Source organism: Drosophila mauritiana, chromosome X, assembly GCF_004382145.1.
Source record: "Drosophila mauritiana strain mau12 chromosome X, ASM438214v1, whole genome shotgun sequence".
NCBI classification, from domain to species: Eukaryota; Metazoa; Arthropoda; class Insecta; order Diptera; family Drosophilidae; genus Drosophila; species Drosophila mauritiana.
This window is the reverse complement of record NC_046672.1, coordinates 564,573-586,671: the sequence shown is the minus strand read 5'-3', so window position 1 is coordinate 586,671 and position 22,099 is coordinate 564,573. Positions and strand designations below refer to the sequence as shown.

The following is a 22,099-nucleotide window of genomic DNA, read 5'->3' as shown; positions in this document are numbered from 1 at the left end:
CTGCTCGAACAAAACAGGCCAAATATTTGCCAAGCAATCGAGCCATGAAATGAACTAGCCGTTTCGAATTGGTTTATCTCTGGGCCTCGGGTTCTTTGGAGCGTCCACTCCAGGTGGTGCCGTCTCCGAGCTGCGAGCTCCCTGGATTTTGCGATTCGCCGAGCCCGCTTATCTGATTTCTGCCGCAGTTGGCTCTAAGGCAATTATGCAACACTTGCGAAGCGTTCGATATGAAATGCATCAAATCAACTCTACTTGGCTCCGTTCAGTGTGTGTGTGTGCTGTATGGGTGTGAGCTGTGAGTTGTGACTGCTGTCTTGTTTTGTGCTGTCTTTTCGGTGAAAATGTACGTAAAAAAGAGAGAAATCCTTTTTGTTCTTCTTGTTGTTTTTGTTCGACCATCGACTTACACACAAAATATGCAGAAAAAGTTCTAAAATTTGTTCGCTTTCGTTTTAATATTTGGTTTTCCTTCTTTTGTTTCTGTCTGCAATTAGCTTAGCGTTTTGCATTGTTTCTGTTACATAGCTGATTCGTATATTATATTCAAAGCCCGCCAAGCGTCGTGATTCTTCCCTAGCTGGCTGACTTTCTACCTTTGCTTTGTGTGGCTCGTGTATAGATACATAAATACATTTATGGACATTTCTTCTGGCTTTGCTGTAAATATTTTGTATATATTTTGCGTGTATGCGTGTGTGGCTTGTGTGTGGTTTGTGTGTTCTGTTCCCTTCTCTGGTGAGTGTGTGTGGCTTACAGAGAGAGAAAGTTTGACATATGCACAAGAAGCGCATATGCACGATCGAATAGGGATTAGTACGCGTAGGTAGCTCTTGGGTTCACAAGTGTCTCAGTGTGCGAGATTCCGTGTCAGTGTGTGGGTGTTGCTGCCTCCTGCTTTCCTCTTCTAGTTCGCGCTCCCGCTCTAATTAATGACGTAGGTTTTTGCTTATAATTGCGATCGGCTTGCAAGCGTTCTAACGCCACGAAACGCTCAAAAATATGCTACGAAGCAGGCATGAATGCGTTTGTGTCTTCGTCCGCGGGTTCCTGGCACTGTATGTGTGAGTGGGGGTGTGACTGTTCTGCGGGTGAGTCGGTGTTTGAATGTGGATGTGTGTGTGTTGACAATTTATTTACTAGGAATATCTTTTGTTTTGCTCTTTCGCTCTTCTCCATCCTCTCCTCCCCCGCTCCACGTGTATGATCATCACTTGAGCGTTTCTACTCTCTTTGCGTAGCTGGCGCTCAAGACGAATCACAAAGTTGGAGGTGAGTGTGTGCCATCTTTTGATGTGTGTGTGTGTGGTGATGGGACAGAGACAGGGGAAGAGAAAGAGAGAGCTAGAAAGGATGTTTACGGCGTTTTGTTAAACATTCAAATACTTAAATTTAATTGCTTGCTTTATATTGTTGCCTTTCTGCTTGCTTGCTTTAATTTAATATATAGATATATTACCATTTATTGAATTTATCTTTCTCCTACCCTTTCATTCTTCCTTATTGAAACTGCGCTCATTTGACGAAAAAAAAAATCATTTCTCTTCCCATCTGCTTTAATATTACGCTTAATTTTTTCCATTTTTAAATCGCGGTGGCTGCAGTTGCGTTTACTGTTGTTGTTGATGTGTGCCACTCGCTCGCTCTTGCCAGCCGCGTCAATGCTGCCATCTCGCCATCTCGCTTACTCTTTCACTTCGAAATACTTGTAGGTCGGATTCTCGTACCCATTGATCTGCATGTTGGGCACGATCTTCTCCTCGCGCACAATGGGATGGTGTGTTGTGACGTTCTGGTGGGAATAAGAGGCAAATCCGTGAGTTATGTTAGCCAACAGCATCTCGCCACTTCTGTACTGCAGTGACTTACTGCCCACTGCCCCCACGAAGCACTGACCCACCTGACAACCCACCTGGTCGACCTCGATGAAGCCCTGGGCGTGCGGCGAGCGCGATGTTCGCCACTTGGCCACGGCCACGCCCACGAAAACGGCCGCCATCAGGGCGATCCCGGCAAAGGAGAGCGTGAAGTAGACGTTGCGGCCCTCTTTGGCCGCGTGTGCATGTTGCGCGAACTCGCGGCGCAGCGAGAAGCTCTGCAACGAGAGGGGAGAGAGAGAGAGGGGATAGGCTTTAGGCAAATGCGGCACGAGTTGGCGCCGCAGCTCAAATACCGATTCGCGGTGGCCCAGATCGTGGGTCATGAAGTGCTGCACCTGCGGCTCGGCCTCCTGGTGGGCGACGGCGGCGGCTACATCCTCCACCGCCCGCTGGACGGCATCGTCGTCGACCGTTGGCAGCACGGTCTGCACCTTGGTGCTGCTGCAAAACGAAGTAGAGTCGTTAGTCCTGGAATGGGGTGTGCACAAGCTCGACGGGACCTACCTCACTGTTGCCTCGCCATACTCAGTGTCCGACAGCTCCTTCTCGCTTTTGGTGGTCTCTAGGTTGGGATTGGCCGCTGTGACCAGAGCTGCGTCGGGACCCAGCTCCTTGCCGGGTAGGCTCTTTTCCTGCTGCTGCTGCTGCGCCTGAGATTGGGTTGACGACTGAGTCGGCTGGGACTGCTGCTCGGCCACCTGTGACTTGAGCATGTCGTCCACCTTCTTGGCCTCCAGGCGCAACTTCTCCTCGCGCAGTTTTTCCCGCTCAGCGGCACGCTGCTCCTTGCGCTGCTTCTCCGCCAGCCGCAGTCGCTCCTTCTCGGCCACCTTGCGCTCGATCTCGACGCGGTACTTGTCCAGAATGCCGGCCTCCGCCTCCTCGCTCATTCCCAGCGAGGAACCGGGAATGTCATCCTTGCTGCGTAGTGCCAGAATATAGTCATTCATCAGCTGGGCAATCTTGGCGGAGAGCTCTGGGTAGCGCTTGAGCATGGTCATCGACTGGTTTACGGCTCGATCGATGTCGATTAGGCGCTCCAGAGTGCGTGGACGCTCCGAAGCAGCTGCTTCTAGTCCACCAGGTCCTCCAGAGTTCAAAAGGTGCCGGTAGTGGGCCAGGGCGTGGGCCCGGTCCTTGTGCAGGGCGCGCAGCAGCTTCTGTAGACACTTCTCAACGTGGTGGGCCTAGAGGATATCACAGGAGTTAGCACAGATTTCATTTCCGCCATCCTAATGGAGGGGGGCTAATGGCAATGCCTCTATCTATCTAATCGGGTCCTTGACAATAAATATTTGTGGGCACACTCTGTCGGCCAATACTGAAGCAATTAGCCCACCTCGTGACAGCGATAATTCCATGGCGGAGCATCTACTCACATTCGGGGGCTGCTCAGTCAGGGCCTGGGTGTAGCAGGTCATGGCCTCGCGCTTCCGCTGGTTGATGTGGGCCAAAACGCGCTGCTGGTGCATGGCGGCCAGCTGGTGCTTCTCGGCGTTGCCTTCTTCCTCGAGTGCCTGAACAGAAGTCTAAAATTACATTCCCATATAAAGACGTATTGCACACCAAGAGAGAAAGATTATCAGCATGGGGAATTTGCGTCGATCGATAACAATTTGCAGCTGTCGATCAGTCTATTGGTACTTTGGTTATTCTCGCTTAAGTTTTCGAAAAAATTGCCTCGACTCTTAACCGTCTCGTGGAAGGCTTGTGGCCAAAGTGTTGGGAAAGCGTTGGGAAAGCGTTGGGAAAGCGTAGCGCGTCTTGTCGGGTGTTTACTTTTAATAGGTAGTTAACTTTTAGTGCTGCCATGAGGGAGCGAAAAGGTCCTGATCGGGTTGTGAGTAGGTTCCGGTTTCAGGGTCTATGATATTTGGCATATATGATATATGATATGATATTATAAAGTATATGGTAGATATGGTATATGTACATGTACATGTATTTGCGGTAATAGCAATGCTTGCGGATGCGCAGCGATTACGTAAACAGCACCCATCGATAAGGACCAAATTGAAATCGTCGCTTTGTCGATTTGTCGTTCGTTCATGTCCGTTTTAGGTGATCGATCTTTGGAGATCCGAAAAAAAAATGTAAAACTAAGGATACGTTTAGGTTCTCTTGTGGGCTAGGTGTAGGCGAGTTATAGTTAGTTTATATGCCAATCAGCGTGACTACAAAGCACTTGCAATGTTAGTAATATGAGTATTGGATCTATTAATTCGTTGATGTTGTGGTAGTTTGTTAACTGGTTAGATTTCGAGCAGCATTATCGTTATTGTTACTGGTATTCCTAATGCTGTTGTGATTACAATCTGATGCCTCTTTCGCTCCCATTTGCCATACATATGGATACACAAATGCACAAAACACTGCCCAACGATGTCCAGAGGTATGGGAAGCTCCACCTTATCAACGGTATTACTTAACCCATTTCTGGATCTCGCAGCGCAGCAAACAGAAGCAGATAATATAATGAGCACTACTTGATGCATGAAAAATATGAATATAATGAGCTACGATAATGTGAAGGTTATAAGCAATTACGATTACGATATACAGGGTGCGCGATAATGAGTTTAAAAGCAAAACAGAAAACAAACTCAAATGAAAGATCAAGTGGGCTTTATACTACATATGGATTATATACGTCTTATACTTCTTATGAGGCCTATAACTAAAGAGACTTCAGGTGGCAAAGGTAATTTCCAATTCCATTAATTATTATCGCAGATGTAGTGATCTTCGGTCGTTAGTAAATAATTTCGCTAATCTCATAAAGTAAAGAGGGCTGTTTTCTTTAAAAATTAATGTGGATTAACTGAAATTAATTTCAAATCAAGAAGTTAGTTACTGAAAGAGCAGAAAGGCTCTTCTTTTTATCAATCCCATGCCAAGTGAAGCTCTTCGTACACATACACACACATTCAGATGCAGAGACATAGCTTTGAAATGTATCAAACATTCAACAGGATGGAGCAGGTGGTCAACGGGAGACAGAGAGGGGGTTCGGTGCGAGACAGAGACAGAGATATAGTGATGAGTAGAGACAGTGAGAGTAAGAGGGGTGTGGGAATTGGGAGACTGGAGATGAGTGCGTCACACGGAGGATGACTGACCTGGAAGCGAGCCGTCATCCGCTGCTTAAAGGACTGGGCTGCCTTGGGGTCCGCTAGGCGCATGTCCTGGTACTTCTCCTCGAGATCGGACCAGTCCTTCATAACGCGCGTGACCTTCTCGCGGTGCGATTCCTCAAGGCGCTGTTGGGCTTCCTTTGTTTAGAATACGTTTTGTGTTGCATCGATAAATAAACCTGCGCCCTCAACGTAAACACTTACTTTCTGACTTACTTTGTAGCTCTGGTGCTCGTAGTGCGGGTCAAAGTGGGTGAAGTAGGGGTCCGAAGTGGGTTGTGCAGTGGATGGTGGTGCTCCGATTCCGGCTCCGGCTCCCGAGTTTCCAGAATTGGCAGCTACAAAAGCAGCGGCAGAGGCAGACAGCTGAGGAGTGCTCGTGACCGATTCGGACTTCACAGGTGCCTTCTCGGGGGCGGGAGCAACCGGAGCGCTGGACGGGGATGAGGCATCGTTTTTTAGGGACACAACCTTGGCCCCTCCGCTCTGATCCCAGGAGGCCTCAACCTCAGCCTCGCTCTCGGAACCAGCACCGTCCTCCTCGTAGTTGTCACCCTCCTCTCCGCTATCGTACTCAGCATTTATGTCATCCAAAGATCCGCTATTCGAGTCACCTGAAGATCCGGTGTTGGGGCTTCCGCCTGCGGTAGCTGCCTCATCCGCCACCATATCGTCCTCCTCATCATCACCGATCAAATCATCCTCATCGTCCAGATCGTCTTCATTGGCATCCTTCGAGTAGTTCGAGTCGTTGCTGTCGTCTTCGTCATTCATCACCAGCTCGTCATTGGCGCTATTGATCTGTGCTGCCGGCATCACCGGCAAGTCGGTCTTCTTTACATGAATTTCATCGGCTAAGAGGTGGTGATGAGTAAAGGTAGCGATTAGTTCGAATTCAATGAAACTCCCATCCTCATTTTAAAATAAGTTTATGTAGTCTGTACTCACTCTTGAAGTGCTTGGGACAGCAGACGAACTCCACTCCGGAGAAGACCGAGATCCCGCAGGGCAGAAGCATGGCGAAGCTGCGCATCTGCATTCCGCGCTCCTGGCAAGCTGCTGCTCCGGTTTGGTTCCACCTCACAAATGGCCAGCATCGAGAGGCGTTGTGGATGTGGTCGAACAGACAGCCCTCGGGAACTAGCAGGGCATCAGATTGGAATGGTCCTTCTAAGGCCAAACGTCATCGAGTGGTAGGTGATGCATGGAGGATGGGAGAGGCGAGGCAGAGGAAAGTGGATCAGTTCAGATCTGGGTGGTACTTTTCAATTGGGTCAATAACCTTTTTTGGTATACTTACCGAGACAGCGGAATGGCTTGATCCATCGGTGGGATCCCTTGCACTTAGCCGCATTTAATGCCCCCTGGCGACACCAGCCACCGATCTTCTGGTAGTGGGACGACTCCACAATGTTGGTTATGTCTCGGTTGGGATAGGCCTGAAAATAAAGCGAATAGGTGTAAAACAGATAGCTTAAGAAACCAATTCATTTCGGTTCCCTTCACCAGTTGGTGGCAGAGATTTTAAATTCCACGAGCGGTTCAATTTATTATTTCAAGTTTCAATTTTTCTGATGAATTCATCTATATGAAACGATTTCCCCCCGTTCGTGCCATTCTCAGTCCTACGTCCTCCCTTCATCGAGTATCCTGCGAACCGATACCTTCTTGAACCCAGCGCTTGTTTGCCATGCTGTTTGCCATTTGATGTGTTTATTTCCCCCGCTTGGCAGCCGCCCTGGCTGGCTGTTCTTGTTACCTTTGGCTTCCGACGGCGGCAGTGAAAGTTTAATTGCCTGCCCAGCTTGATTGACTGACTAAATGACTGACTAACTGAATGGCCTAATAAAATATCCCAGATTTGTCTGTGTGGGTGCACGAGCACGAGCAGGAGCACCGGAGCACATGAGTGTGTGCTGCTGCTGCCGCTGTGAGTGTGTGCACTACATTTGTTTCAAACAATTATGTGCCGAGTGGCACACACTCTGTCAGGATCCCCACTCCCTCCTTCATCGTTCCCGCCACATTCGTCCTGCACACACACAGACACACGCACACAACAGCTCGTGAAAATGAGGCCTTTTTAACTGCTGTTTGAGTGCTCCGTTGCAAATGGCTCCCTTCCTGTGGGAGGGAAAGCGGCGGACTCTTGGAACTGTTGGAAAACGAGGCATGAGAGAGAGGGAGCTAAGGAGAAGAGAGTGGCGAGAGTTCAGTGCAAACGGCACGTAGGCAACGCTCGCAGGCGGTCAGACAGCGCCCACCCACATACAGGTATTACCAGACCCCATTCTCCATACCCATACCCATTCCCATATCCACACACAGACCCCTGAAACACCCGCACCCATCTGCGCCACCACTCTCTTTGCCCGCACTGCGATGGCTGTCGGCAACCGGGCTAAATAAAACATTAAAAGCACAAAATAATGATGCTGATGCATGTCAAGCCAAAATGAAAACCGTAAGCCCAAGGCCCCAGTCCCTCGTGATTCTCGACTGCCGGACTCCTGGGCTTGCGTTTCTTGGGCACCAGGCCTTGTGATGTGCTGGTCACTCCGTCTGCCACCGATATCCAATCCGTAATTACACGGTAGTTAAATTGAAAAGATTTTGAGTAGGAAATAGGGAATTTAAGGATTATTCAAATTATTGGAAATTAGGAAAGTTTGCGTTCGCTTAAGAAAAAAGTTTCTCATGAAACAGCCGACAGAATGGCTTCTGTAAAGGATGCCGCTGATGATATCGATTGAAGTGCTGGCAGTCCACGGCAGAAGATCGGAACTCCCCAAGTATGAGACATAAGGCCACCACAAGAGTCCCCGTGTGGATTCACTGTGCGCCCAGTTGTGTTTTCATTTCGTTTCGGAGGTTGCGTGCGTGCCAGCGACACGACTGAAGCCAAGGCAACTCCAAGGACCCTCCCGCACTAGAAAGTGGGGGCACGCACATCATCGGAGGCGGGTGTGGCTATGGGATTGGAGACCTCCCACGACAGCATGTCACTCTCATGGCCCAATGCCTGACCAGACCGTTCGATGGAGTACATAAACGAGCCCTAGGCCGATGGATACACACACCCGCTCGTCCACCCGCCCACACCTATAGGCACCCAGCGACCCACCCACCCAGAAGGCAGTTGGCTGGGGAAAGTGAGACTCACTTTCGCAGGACTCATTCCGCTCGTCGTCCTGCCTGAAATGTGTTCGTTATACTTGGCTTAATCAAAACATATTCAGCCGAGCGTGAGGCTGTTTAAGTGGCTCGCTTGAGAGAGTTTGCCGCAAATAAGCGCGGCGCAAGTTATTGTAACAGCATTTGATTCTTTTGTTTCGGCAAGCCCCAAGCCGCCCAGTCAGCTCCCCATCCCCAAAGCCACACACAGCTAACCTAATTGTATGAAAAAACAGAGAGCGAAAAATCCATGCATCGCTGCACCGCCCCAGTGGGTGTGTGAATGCGTCCATGTGGGTGAATGTTCGCTAATGACAGACAAACAATTAAACTTGACATTTTGCCATTGTTTAGTTCCGCACACACACATACACGCACGGCATTATTATGGAATTACCGGACACGACGACATGGCTGCCCTCCCCACGCTTCGCGAGTATCCTTGAGCAAGGCAACTAGACGGGCCTGGATGCGCGGACATAAATGGTTATATTGTCATCGCCATCGATGTCCTTCAGATTCGTTTATACATCGTTGGCTACATTTCCATAAGTTCTTTTTGCTCTAAGCAAGTGGTAGAAACAGGCTATTGAATTCGTTTAGTCAAGACATGCGTATATATGTTATGGCAAAGCCGATCGAATTTCACCAGCAATTTGTCGCGTCTACCATATTTAATAACTTTTTTACTTCTGAAAACTCCAGCATTTGGAATGCGCTTACTTAAAAAATGTAACTGTATTACCAACTGCAAAAGCGGCTTGCCAAAACTGCTGAAAAACCCTTTTAATTGCGACGTAATTGCATGGATTATTGAACAAATTATGGACTGCAACGGTCACTGAAAAAGTTGCTCGCTCTTTTAATTGTTAAAACGATTGGATATGCTGCGCAACCCTTTCGAGTATATATTGTTATCCAATTTGCTGTGCGAATTGGATTTCCCACCATTGGTTTATTGGCTTGCTTTGCTGCGAAAGTTTCGTGGCCCGCAGACATTTGGTTTATTTATCGCAAATCCAATTTGCACAGCACGTAAAGTGGCATGCACTGTGTGCCACACATATTATTGTTACAATATTCGCACGATCATTTGTTGAGTTTCTGTGTTGTTTTTTAATTCTATCATGACCGTTGTTGTTTTTCCTTCCGGGACAAGTTGGGGCCTACAACCAATCAAGGTTAAGAAAATACGCGAGCCAAACAAATCCAGATAAGAGGACGAAGCTGGAGTGGAAAATAAGCGTTTGATATTAAACAATTCCATCCGGTAGCTGATGGTCAGACAGACTGCCGTCTCGAATGCACTAGGTGCAAGCAGTTGAGTCTCCAGCAGGAAGCAGGTTGGGTGAACCGGCACACCTGGCAGGCTGGAGAACTTTATTGAAAATGATTTTTTAATGTTGGACTGACGTGGTGCTTCATGTACCCCCGGCCGACCCGGTTCTACTGCGTCGGGTTCGGGAAATCCCTCCGTGGCTCTGTACGTGTCGTGGCAAATCATTTTGTGGCAACTTTCTATTTGCATTCTCGTTTCCCTGCTTCATTCGCATTGTTTTTATTTAAGTTGGACACGCCTCCAGTTCCTTTCTTTTCCCGCTGCGCAAAAGTCATCTGAAGCATGGCCACGCGGCGTATACGCAATTTTTTCTTCTTATTTAGCCTCACGTATTTTTTGCTTATTTTTCTACCCTCATTTGACCGTATTTTTTGGTTAACCTAAGAACGCAGCCTTTTAGTGACTGTGCTCCGACACTCGGCCTTCGCCTATCATGTTGACATTGAAATTGTGAAAATAATTTCCCATACGCCCCGTTGAACGGCAGAGGACTGAAACACAAACACCAACGGTGGCATCAGGGCCAAAGAGGCCAAGAGCTGTGTTATTGTTCCCCGGACTATTTTTGCGGCTTTTTCGTTTTCGCAGGCCTTTGCTCAAGCTTTTGTGTCGCCGGGTCCATTGAGTCGTTTTGCCAGGAGCAAACCGGATTCAGAACTTATGGTATATAGATGCACATACGTATGCATGGTGCTAGGTTCTTGGTTCTCCCGCGCCGGCCTGCCAGGGATCTCTGATCCGTCTCTGTTCCACTGTGGCCACTATGCCTCCGCTGGTCCTAGCAGATACCCACTGAACGGTGAGGCCTTGTCCTTACGTATGCTCTTTGACAACGTCTCGTGGCTTGATTTCTCGATTCGCCAATCGAATTCAGTTAGCTTTATGTGCGCTGCTCATTTGATTTCGAACTTCTCGAATGGCACAATATGCTTCATTTCAGATGCCCTTGGCTACAGAAGCACAATTATTATTGGTTGTGTTCCCAAGGCTGCAGGATACCTAAGACAAACTAAGCTGTTGCTGGAGCAGCTCAGCAGGGTTGATGATAATCTAAATAGTGAAGACAGTACTTAAAGTATTGTAATACACAGAACAGTTGGCAAAACTTTATATATTGTACAATGGTATGAAGCTTCCTAATCAAAAGCATTAATGCAGAAGCCCCATTTCGAATAGAGCAGATGCTGATCCTATGCTGATGGAGACTTGGTTTCAGCTGTACAAGCTCTGCTCTGCTGTTATACATGCCCATTTCGGGTGGGCCACAAAATGGAACGGCCACTTGCGCAGCACCATAATCCGGCAAGCTTCGCATACCAACCAACCGTACGCCCATCTCCCAAAATTGCCCATGCCCACCTCCCCGAATCCACTGGCCTGGGGCTCAGAACTCCCAGACTGGGCGCACATACATCACCTTTAATGGGCATTATGTGTAAGCAAGCATTTAACTCTAAATGTCCAGGAACATTACAAACAATTGAATTAGGGACTCGCACCATCCATTCGACCTCTCCAGGTCCCAGCCCGCTCTTGCCAGTGCAATTTGCAGGCACTTAAGCGAGCAGCCTAGCTGCAAACCGGTCCCATTTGTTGTCTTTTTTAGTGGCAGGATGTGCGGCTGTGTGGGCCGTTGGGCCGAGTGGGCCGAGTGGGCCGAGTGGGCCGGGCCAACTATATTTAGCCATATGACTGATGATGTTGGTGAGGGGGACTGATGCGGGGTAAACTATTTAGCGACTAAACTACTTTTTGCCAGCTCAGTGGGTTTCAATGCGGCCATTATAAGGCGTCTCGTAAATATAGTTCGGTTCGTGTCCTTTAACGGTGAGTGGCCAACCTGTTCAGCTGTTCAGTTGTTCATCTGTTCACCTGTCAGCGGTATTATCGCGGGATTAGAGCACAGATGAGGAGGCAGGTGAGGGTGCGGATACGGATGAAGATGGGTTGGTAATTACATGGGGTACTTCTGAAGCTCACTTGATGCGCAAACTATTTCAGTCGGCGCCATGGTGCACAAACAACAGCCGCTGTGTAATTGACTCGATGCGGTGTATATTTAAACATCCAACCTACGACACTTGAAACAACTGGGCTTAAACTGAGCACAGATGACAGACATTTCGTTTCTTATCCGTATCAATTATAAATTAGTTGATGTAAATCCAAAAGTAGTTTAATGGACAGCAGTTCTTAACGAAGCGTGAAGTTACTGAAGTCATCCTAACTTTTTGTTGGCAATGATGGTCATTCAGGTCAGAGTTCAATTCAATATTCGAATATGTAGCCAGGTGAACGTCCTTCTGCCCGATGAGTCCCTCTCAAGTTGAAAGCAACTGAGAAACTGACAGCGCATGGTTGGCGCAAGTCTAAGTTGGCCTGCAATCGGCTGAGTTGAAACTTAGGAGGGCAACGTGAGAAGTGCAGAGAGAGGCGCTTAACACTTCCCTTAATTGGACGATCAGCGAAGGATGAACAGGCGAAATTAATACGAGCAACGGGCATAGGAACGCTTTCTTGGGCAGCGAGCTAGGAACTCTTTGCCCACACAATAGCACTTCCACTCACAATTGGTACAGAGAGAAATTTCGCTATTCAATTACAAGCCTTTCTAATTAACGTTCTGTTCCGTGGTCTAGTCACTTTATGAGACCTCTAGCAGATGAGCTTACTGTTCCCCCGAAAGCAGACACAAGTAGTTAATTGAATTTAGTTGCGATTTATGTTTGCAAGTCGCAACTTTTAGCCACTCGCCAAAAAGTCGCACTTATCATTATTACCCCAGGGCTTTGACGACTTCTGCCACTGGTTTTGCCACGATGCCAACTGGAAGCGGATGTAATTTAACTCATTAGCCCGGGCAAACACGGCGGGTATCGGATTATTTTCTTTTTGGAAACGACTCCGGGCTTAGTGGTGAATGGGTCAACATTTTTAAGCATGACACCGCAAGCAAACACAGCTTGAATTAATTTCTGTTTAAACTGCAGAGCGAGAAAAGCGGAGGAGGCGCGGCTAATTGAAACGAAACCAAAACAAGGAACCATCGCGCCACAAAATTGGTACAAAATTATATGAGTAAATACAAACACGCTGGCCAGGGCAGTTGGGCAGTTGGGCAGCCGGACAAAAGGACAAAAGGACAACAAAAAGCTTTTAATTAATTTCTTCGTGGCAGCGGCAAGGTGAAACCAAATTACAGGGCCGATTGAAAAAGTGCTGGCGTGATTTATTTGCGAAGCGAGAGCAGCGGAATCAAGCGAGTGCAAAAACCACCTGCAAACAGCCAAAATGGCCGAGCCGAAAATATTTAAGGTGCAACTTCCGGAGCCAACCCCCCCACTGGAGGGCAGTGGGGACACTAATGGGGAGTACGGGCTCCGCCCCGTGATTCCACTCCCTGGCTGCGGCCAGCGAGGGTCCTTTCCCACTAGTGGCTGGCTCTGAAGGTCTGCAGGTTTGAAGGCCTTTCATGCCATCGGCAGTGGCGAAAAGCAGGACAGGGGCGGATTGTGTGCAGCTGAAGTACAAGGTGGGTTTTTGGCCACTCGCCACTCTGAGCTCGTGCTCCCCATTTTGCAGCACTACGCACTCGACTTGCGGTCCCCAGTCCCCGAGTTCCCATGCAAAGGGGTTCGACATCAAGACCTAAGTTAACCTTCTTCAATCGGCGAAACCAGAGAAAATAGTTATTAAAAAGCACACACTGGACATTAGAACCTGAGCCCATATTAAAGCCATCAAGCGGCCTTCCAGGTATACACACATTCGTTTCAATGGCTGCGGGCTCTCCAGCTTAATTGCGATTTTATTCGATTTTATACCCAGAGAAGCCTGCGGCGTGAACGGGGGCAGAAACATGGCAAAACATTGCCACCGACGTAAATTAAGCATGATAAATAAATTATCACAATTATAAAATATGGGAGCGGCAGCACGGATAACAGATAGCGGCAACATTGAATAAATGCGCCGTCGAGAATTACATAAAATATCAACGCGACCAAGGACAACAAAAGCCAGCCAAAGAAAAACCGAATGCATTGGAATGGAACGAGCTCCAAATGAAAAACCAATACAATATTTGTCATTTACATGCATTATACACGGGTATGCGTGTTATTTCGATTTACGTTGTGGCAACTGAGCAACACAGCAACTGCAGGCGACAGCCGAGGACTCAAATCGGAATCCTGGCGCCTGCACGGAGTGGGGGAGAAATTTGCATGTCAGAATCAAATGCGACAGTTTTGACAGCATGCCGCGCTCATTATTTGCATACAGATGATCGTAATGACGCCGGCGATGAGTGGGAATGGATGAATGAATGACGCCCTGGGGACTGGGTCCTGACCAGACCTGGCCTGACCTCACCCGACCTGCCCTTAAACCACATCCCGAACACGTGTTCTCGTCCGACGAAGCCCAGCATTGATCTGCGACTGAGAGCTCCACCAGAACACATGTGGCATCTTGTTCTGGACGCAGCCCAACAAAATAGCCATGGGCATGTAATCCGTACCCACAAGGACGGACATATGGAGCGCTGGTGGCTTTGCTGTGATTTCATTTGCCCGATACACATTTACTCAACTATCATATTCCATATTTATCAATTATTATGGAGCATTTGACGAAGCTGATGATGGTGTAACAACAATATCCCGAGGGAGCATGAGTTCAAGAGAGTGGGAGGTGGGTGGAGTCTGAGCTTACATTAGCCATCGTCTGCGCAAAGAAAAATTTAATTAAAAAGTTCAGGAAATGGAACGGAGGACAAAATGTTGACTGCGGAATGCCAATTTATGACAGCGATGACGCGGAGGCCACGGCTTCGATGCAGGATACACACACACACGACTTGGGAAATGGGAGATGGGAAACGGAAAACGGGAAGAAGAAGTCCCGCAAAATGCAAAAACGAAAATTAATGGAAAATTAATTAAGTGTCGTTTAATGTTGTGTCAATGTAAACGCTTTCAACGCAGCGCAAATTAAATTGTTGATGCCACATAGTAGGAGCACTCAGTACTCGCTCCCCTCCCTCCCTTTTCCACGATTGGTGGCTGCTTTTGATTTATTGGTTTTCATTCCCTGTGCTTTTTAAGCCACCCAGCATTTCCCCTGCTCCATCCTGGAGTTTCTGTAGCGTTAGCCAGGCCATTAAATTACATATTGCCGTCGCACCCATACTTGACCACATGGCGTATGCGCAATCCGCACGAGGCAAGCAGCAACTGAGAGGTTTTCCATATGCGAAGTGCAATGGAAATAGTAATTTTCATGCGGCTTCTCTTTGGCTTTTGCTGCAGCCAACCCGATAAAGGGGCACAAACTTACCTTCTTGCAGTAATCAAGCAAATCCATTTTATCACGCAAACATGTGGGACCGGTTGTCTTCTTGCTAAGGTCCGTCACCCAGCGTCCCTCCTCGGAAAGATACTGCGGCTGGTAGATTTGTCCGGCCTCACAGAGAACAGCAATCTGGGGCTCCCATCGCGGCGAGGCGGCCTGAAAATAAAATATTGGGAGGAGGGGATCAAATAAAGGTTTAACGAGATATTTCGAAACTTTCTATTTGGAAATGCCAGCAGTGCGTATGCGTAATGTGTGATTAGCGTGTACACACTGATGTGTTTTGGTGCAAGTGTGTCTTCAACTTGAAGCTTTTCTCGTTTTTACATAAGTACGATTATGATGCTGGAAAAAGCCAACGACAGCAAACAACAGACAAAGACCGGCCCAGGCACATTAATCATGCGCCACATTGTACAGGCACAACCCATATTTCCCAGCGCCCCGTTCGTGACAAAGCGATACAAAATAATGCCACATCGTTTGGTGAATCAGAAGTCACTGATACTGGTGATCCTAGAAGCCCGGCAGCCAAAGACAATTAGTGGCCTTCATTAGAGGGCGTAGTGGGGGCGGATTCGTGGCCAGTTAAGCGCCAAAAAACAGTCCGAAAGAGCGATGATGAATGCCCTCGGAAAACTATGCATAACGCCATTGATTGATACATTGATTGATTAGCGCCATTGTGGCCAATTTGCGAGGAACGACAATCACAACGCAAAAACTAGCTATGCCGCGAAAACGGGAAGATACTCTTCAGTCAAAAAGACTTTGCCGAAAAGGAGCCCGAAAGTTCTCTTGTGGTAGATACAGCTTCGTTTTCTGGTTCCGTCTCCGTTTTTGGGGATATCAAAGAATTTAATTTTGTATCTATTTTCAAAAGGACAATCCTAGAGACAATTCCCGACGATAGGAAGCAGAATAAATGGTGTCCTGCAGCGAGTTTGCAGACAATGCCGACGCCGATTGCACTCAACGAGAGAGATTTTCACTCTCTAATTATGAACAGACAACAATGAACGTTTCTCAGACCTGGGCTTTTCCTTTGAGATAGCTAAAATCGGCGCTTTATTTTAAGTTTTTTTCGCGTTCACATTCAAACTGGAGAAAACTTATCTGTCCGCTTTTCCACACAGCCGGCAGCCTACTTTTTGCCAAATGCCAGAGATGCCCGGAGTCCAGTAAATTTATAATCTAAATTGCCGAAAGTTATTGGGTCTCATGGTAGTTATAAACCAAAAGCAATTCATCAATCGGACAATTCGATTGCTAGAAAATAAGCTGTTTTGCAAATAAATATTGATCTGAAGCCCCTCAAATGTGCCATCCCATGGAGCGGGGTAAAAAACAGAGCCTTGAAAACTTCATTAATAAAACAGTCTGCCTTTGGGCTTGTATCGAGAAAAGGAAATCCTACTTCCGGTTGCTAGGGCAACTGAAATATGCAATACTCTCCCACTCGCTGCTCACCTTCGCTAGCTGAATTTTCCTTGTCCTTCGCTTGACGGTCGAGCAAAGTGATGAGATGTGCTGTGTTTGCGTGCGCTCAACTATTTCAAAAGTAATTAAGTTGGCAAGAAGGCGCCAACGGAGCTTGGGATCAGCTTTTGTTTGCCCGTTTTGGAAGTGAAAGAATGTAGCTGGAGGAGGAAGCGGAACACGCCGGGAAAGCCGGAGCCAGAGGTCGGAGGTGGGCCATCTAGTTTTCCAGGCAATCTAATAATTCAGCCATACACCCATACACACACACGCACGCACAGATTTCGGTTGTCCAATGCCCCTCGAAGAGTGTGAGTGTGTTTGTTTATGCAGATTATGTTTGGCTTGTGCCCAACTCGGAGCTGCACTTGTTGTTGCTGCCCTGCTGTGGTGTTGTGCTTGCACTAACACCAACAATGGCAGAGCCGGGCAGGGGGTGTGGGGTTTTCCTCGGGTCAGGGGAGGGGCGCACTAATAATGTCGCTAGCCATGGCAACGCAGTGTGCAAGCATAGAGACACATTTGTAGCACCGATAGAGTTTTCGGGCTAAAACGGAACCCCCCGGTGGGAAAATATCCATAAAAGTAGCGCATGTCCTGTGCCAATTATGCGGAATATCCTCTTGCCTCTATCCTCAAATCGGAGCTGAACCACGTATTCCTGGGTCAAGGACCGGAATTACTGGCTTTAAATGCACGTTTATATCAAGTAGGAGCTGAGTAGGGGTATGATATATCTGAAAGTGGGGGAGCTGGTACAGGAGCCGATACACATCTTATCTTAACTTACATAATTTGCTTTAAAAGCCAAATATGTATAACCCTGGATAGATTGAGGCTTCACAACGTGCCGTTTTTGCAGCGTGACCCTGAAATCTATTCTACTCGAATATTGATTTCGACACGCAAATTCCAATCGCATCTATATGAATCGAGAATGCTCCTAATAGTGTCCAAAGTGCGCCTTCTGAACGACATAGACAATATCGACGGAGCATGCGGTTGCCCACTGGTCATACTGGGGGAAGAAAGTAATCCGGAGTTGTGGGAAATCAGAGGCTGCGAAAGTGACTGGCGAGAAAGGGAAATTGCAGCAGCGGCCGGATTTTAATTGGGAGGTGCTAAAAGGGCCATCCTGCGACCAAGTGCAACAGACAAAACGCTGCGCCCACGGACCAAATCCGTCGCAGCTTCCGTCTGCTGCCGTCGTTTCACTTCCTCCACTCGCGAATGGCAATCTGGTGAAAGGCAATCAGGGTGGAAGCCCCCTTCAGATCTGTCCTGTTTTCTGAATAAGCTGAAAGGGCGACAAATTGTAATCAAATGCACGCATGAGTGTGTGTGCGCGTTCGTCCCCCCTCCCCAAAACGAGTGGGTAGGAATGGGAATATATGCGATGGGTTTTGCTTGTTTCTTTTCCGGCCATAGGGAGCTGAAAATCACGCCTAATCGGGCAAAGAGCAGGAGATGGAGTCGGTAAATGTGGAAAATAGTGAAGAGCCATGATTGCTTGGCGCGAAGTCAAACGGTTCACCCCTTTATCGAGCCTCGGGCTCAAAAACTTGCAAAGTAATTGGAGTTTACCGCAGGAAATAAGGGACCGGAAATAGCAGCAAGCACCGTTTCAATACAGGATCGGAAGATCTTCGATTGCACACAGTTGATTGTACTGAAACGGTACTAGGTTACAATATAGTTACAATATATGATAAATTAACAAGTTAACTTCCAGCACGTTCTCACTTTGATGCTACGATCAAAAGTGTAGGGAGCGGAATGCGGCGGAAAGTAAAAGATACAAAGCCAAGAGCAAAGCAAACGACCAATAACTAAATAGCTCAGGGGATTCTTATAATGGCAACAGAGGAGGAAGAGCCGACCGAAGACGGAACACAATAATGCAAATGTTTACTCGACCGTAATTAACTCAAATTTATGACATTTTAATTTGCCCGAGCGGGTCACTTGAGAGCGGGCGCGGGCAAGGTTGGAGTAGCTCGCACCGAGCGTGCGAGCAAGGAAATGAGGAAGAAAAGCAAGGGGGAAGACGTCGGAGAAGCGGCTGCAAAGCAAAAAGAAAATTGCGCTGTTGTGACTAATGCCACTTGGAGACAAATATCATTTTAATGCAAAATTAAACGCACAATTTGTATCCCGCTTGTAGTCCATTTTCGTTTTTGTTTTCGCCTGTGTCGTTCTGGCAATCGGCGACGGGCGATGGAGGTCCAAATGGCCTTTTTCTAATCTATAATATGATTACATTGCGTTTTGTTTTGACCGAAGGACATGTTATGTGTCGAAGACAACTCTTTGGGGCAGATTTAATCCTTAGTTCCGATTTGTTATTCTACAAGAAACGTGACGTAAAATTGAATAATCGAAACAAAATACATCTCCCATACACGTACAAGCAACCCTTTTAAATTATCGTGTTTGCACTTTGTCATTCGGTATTCGGCCTTACAGTAATGGGCCGTAGTGTAGGCAGTAAGGTGAGTGAGCGGGATGCAGGCTATTCAAATTATGCTTTGCATGCTAAATTTGCGGACCCCCACCAGTCCAGAAGAAGAACTGAGCATGGCTGGTGCAGGGGATTGGGGTGTGTTTGTGATGCCAACCAAACACGTTGCCAGTGCAGATGAAAAAGCGAAGAAAACAAGAGCAAATTGTGAAAAATAGCCACAAGTCAGTGCCTTTGGCATCCAGAGTGGGGGTTTCGTATCTGTGGGTGGCGGGGAGTGTTTTGGGGGCCACCTAAGTAGCGTGTTGCTTGAAGTAAGTCAAAGTTGGGAAAATGGAATCGCTTTTCTTTCGTGGCCATCTTTCTTCTTCTAAACCATTGGAGAGCACACACACACAGACACAGAGGCTATTATTTATGGCTTTTCTACGTTCTCTGCTGTCTTTGTGCATTTTCGCTTTTTGCCATTTACCTTTCTTCCTACTTTTTATCATCTTGCCCCCTTGTTTGTGTGTGTTTTTCAGCTTTCGTTTGTTTGTGGCTCAATTATGAGTGTCAAAAAAACTTGTTGTTGCTGTATAGTGACTCAGACCAGTGGGACAAGGGTGGGCTTTTCCAGAACGGGAGGGAGCCCTTTCTGTATTTTCCGCTTGAAGCCTGAAACGTGCCCAAGTGAGTAGATGTGCCCAGGCATACGTGTGCGTGTGCCTCTAGACTCACGCACACATATACACAAACGAATGCAGATCGAAAACGGAAAGGACAGAAACTCGAAACCTTTTGGCCAAAACTTTGTGCAGCCAGCAAAACGCCAAAAACATTTGTTCATTTCACTTCATCCTGACTCTATCACTTCTTTCCCTATCTCTCTCTATATCTCTCTCTCTCTGCATCAGGTAAATCGGAAGCTTTGACAGCACTCAGTCACCCGCACTTACACACACACACTCGCAACACACTCACACACTTGCGCAGGCAAATTGAAATTAATTTTGTGAATAGTGCCAGCAAGTATGCAACACAATTTTTGAAAGACAACTTTTCCTTTTTCTCAGCGGTGCACGTGTGTGTGTGCACTGTACTTTCTAATTGATGCTGCTGAAAGCAATTTTAATTACATTTGTGGGTGCTACGATGCGCCTACGATGCGAACACGTAGCGGGAAGGAGCCGAACTTAGGCTCAACTCAACTTCATTTGAGTGCCGGCAACTGCTCATCGACGTCATCATCTCTATATGAACGTCTGGTTGGCACAGTTGGCATTATGGTGGCAAACAGAAAGTAGCAGTACATTTCGCGTGCACAATGCGGAAGCTAATGTGTTTGCAATTTGTTTAAATATGCAGATACCCAAGTGCTAAAAATCAAAAAATCTTCTGCAAGCGTCAAACAAGTCTATCCAACTATCTATCCAGCAACGGGGAAGCCGCATCATTGAGAAGCAGAAACTAAAGTAGACACCCTTGATACTCATCATTCCAGCAATGGCGTTTTCAATTTAAATTGTTGCGCTCTTATCGGCAACTGCATCTGGTCACTTCCCTTCAATTCCCAGCCTTCCCTAATTGATTTAGCATTGCTTTCTCCTGCAGCACCACTTCGCTCATAAAACATTTGGCCCGGAATGAAATTACTCAAGTTTCTCCCCCCTCCGATGTGATTCGTTTTGCGTCTGCATATCCTTTGCATAATGTTTGAGTCTCTTGAAACAACGAAAGCGATTCCCTTTTTCTACTCCTCGCTCTCGTGCACCCACATAATTTGGGTCTCTTCGGCAGTGTTTTTGGAAAGATCTGGTTGCTTCTACCTACATATAGCCATAGGAGTATATGGGCTTATACCATATCTGGTTAATCAATTTGACGACCGCAAAGCATTTCCTTTCACTGCACAATGCTCCGGCCACTAAAAATGTCTAACTTGTGACGTCTTTCTTTGTCGATTTGCTGCATGTGATTCAGCCTCTCCCACCCACTCAAGTTACGATGCATTAGGAAAATTACGGTGCATTAAGTGTCAATAAATACATTTTAATACTCATTTACGATAATGTACCTAAGTTGATAGCTACGCTGTTTTGTGTATACAATTTAACAAATACTATTACTTTTGCGACATTATAGTTTAAGAATGAAGTATTCACTTTGTGGATTGAATTTCCACTTCTAGCCCTAACCGCAAAATTTTCGCACAGCGAAAAATCCAAAACCATAAATCTCAATAAGGGAAATGGAAAATCAATGCGCAACAGAGTTAACTGAAAATTTTTCGATGAATCAGCAAAACAGTCCACAAAAATTACGCAACAATAATGAGCTTACAAGCCGGTACCAGCTGGCCAGTAATAAAACGCAATTTAATCCCGACAACAAATTGAGGAGGCATTAAGTGTTCGTTCAAAAAATATTTAATTAAAGTTTTATATAATGCGGAATGGCTCGCTCCTCCAGTTACCGGAAAAAGTAGGATTATATAGTTTAATTGATTTCTTTACAGAATTAAATTGATTAAAACTTGTAATTCCACAAAAATATTAATTCTACGTTTTTTTTTTTTACAGAAACAAGATGCCTGCCTCTTTTGAAGATGAAAAGAAAACGTTCTATATATATCGGCATTATTTATGTATTTAAGAAAAGTACTCTAAGAAACTGTACGGTTAGCTCTGTAGTTTTTAAGGAATAAAATTATAGTTCACCAATCAAAAAAAGTTTACCAATTTTGTCTAGCATACTTTCGGGTGGAAAAAAAAAATTAATATTACTTTCTACATTTTACATTTTACGATGCCGCAATATTTTTGTCAGCTAAACTGCCGCAAAGTTTTCAGGTTTCAGACACCAGGGGAACAGAAGACGTAGCAAGTGCCAGCTGGCCGCTCAAACTTAACAAAAACAGCTGATCCTTTTTCAAGATGGCTGCGGCTTACGTTTTTCCAGTCACCCTTTTCGACCAATAGGAAGTCAGCGATGGAGGGAAAGCGTTAGTTCAGCTTATAGGTCAGCAAAAACAGATGCTTTTTTCATGATGGCTGCCCTATGCGTCTTTCCAGTCAGCAAGCAACGAACACGTTAGTGCGATGCGGCAACAGTTTTCGGATCCCACCCGGTTAACAGAGTCCGTAGCAGGCTGCAGCTGTAAGCTCGAAATAAATAGAAATATCTGATCGTTTTCTATGATGGCTGCCGTTCGATCTCTCCAGTTACCATTTGACCAATAGGAGAACAGCATAACCGTTACTTCGCACCATAGTCCCATATAATGCCGAAATTAAGG

General features: G+C 46.7%; 1 protein-coding gene across 13 annotated transcripts in view; it reads right to left on the bottom strand.

Annotated features, from left to right (window-relative positions):
- Positions 1-29: 29 nt before the first annotated feature.
- Positions 30-22,099, bottom strand: part of LOC117148881 (amyloid-beta-like protein) — a 39,007-nt gene continuing 16,937 nt past the window's right edge. Inside the window, exons 3-12 of one of the 13 annotated variants that reach the window (XM_033316569.1) lie at positions 14,868-15,038; positions 6,315-6,453; positions 5,963-6,184; positions 5,219-5,868; positions 5,000-5,152; positions 3,260-3,409; positions 2,385-3,067; positions 2,174-2,321; positions 1,901-2,095; positions 30-1,792 (exon numbers count right to left, since the gene is read on the bottom strand). In XM_033316569.1, the coding sequence (XP_033172460.1) occupies positions 1,685-1,792; positions 1,901-2,095; positions 2,174-2,321; positions 2,385-3,067; positions 3,260-3,409; positions 5,000-5,152; positions 5,219-5,868; positions 5,963-6,184; positions 6,315-6,453; positions 14,868-15,038 (2,619 nt within the window). In that variant the 3' untranslated portion in view covers positions 30-1,684. The remainder of the gene's footprint in view (positions 1,793-1,900; positions 2,096-2,173; positions 2,322-2,384; positions 3,068-3,259; positions 3,410-4,999; positions 5,153-5,218; positions 5,869-5,962; positions 6,185-6,314; positions 6,454-14,867; positions 15,039-22,099) is intronic. The other 12 variants (XM_033316573.1, XM_033316572.1, XM_033316576.1 and 9 more) reach the window with 12 other exon arrangements.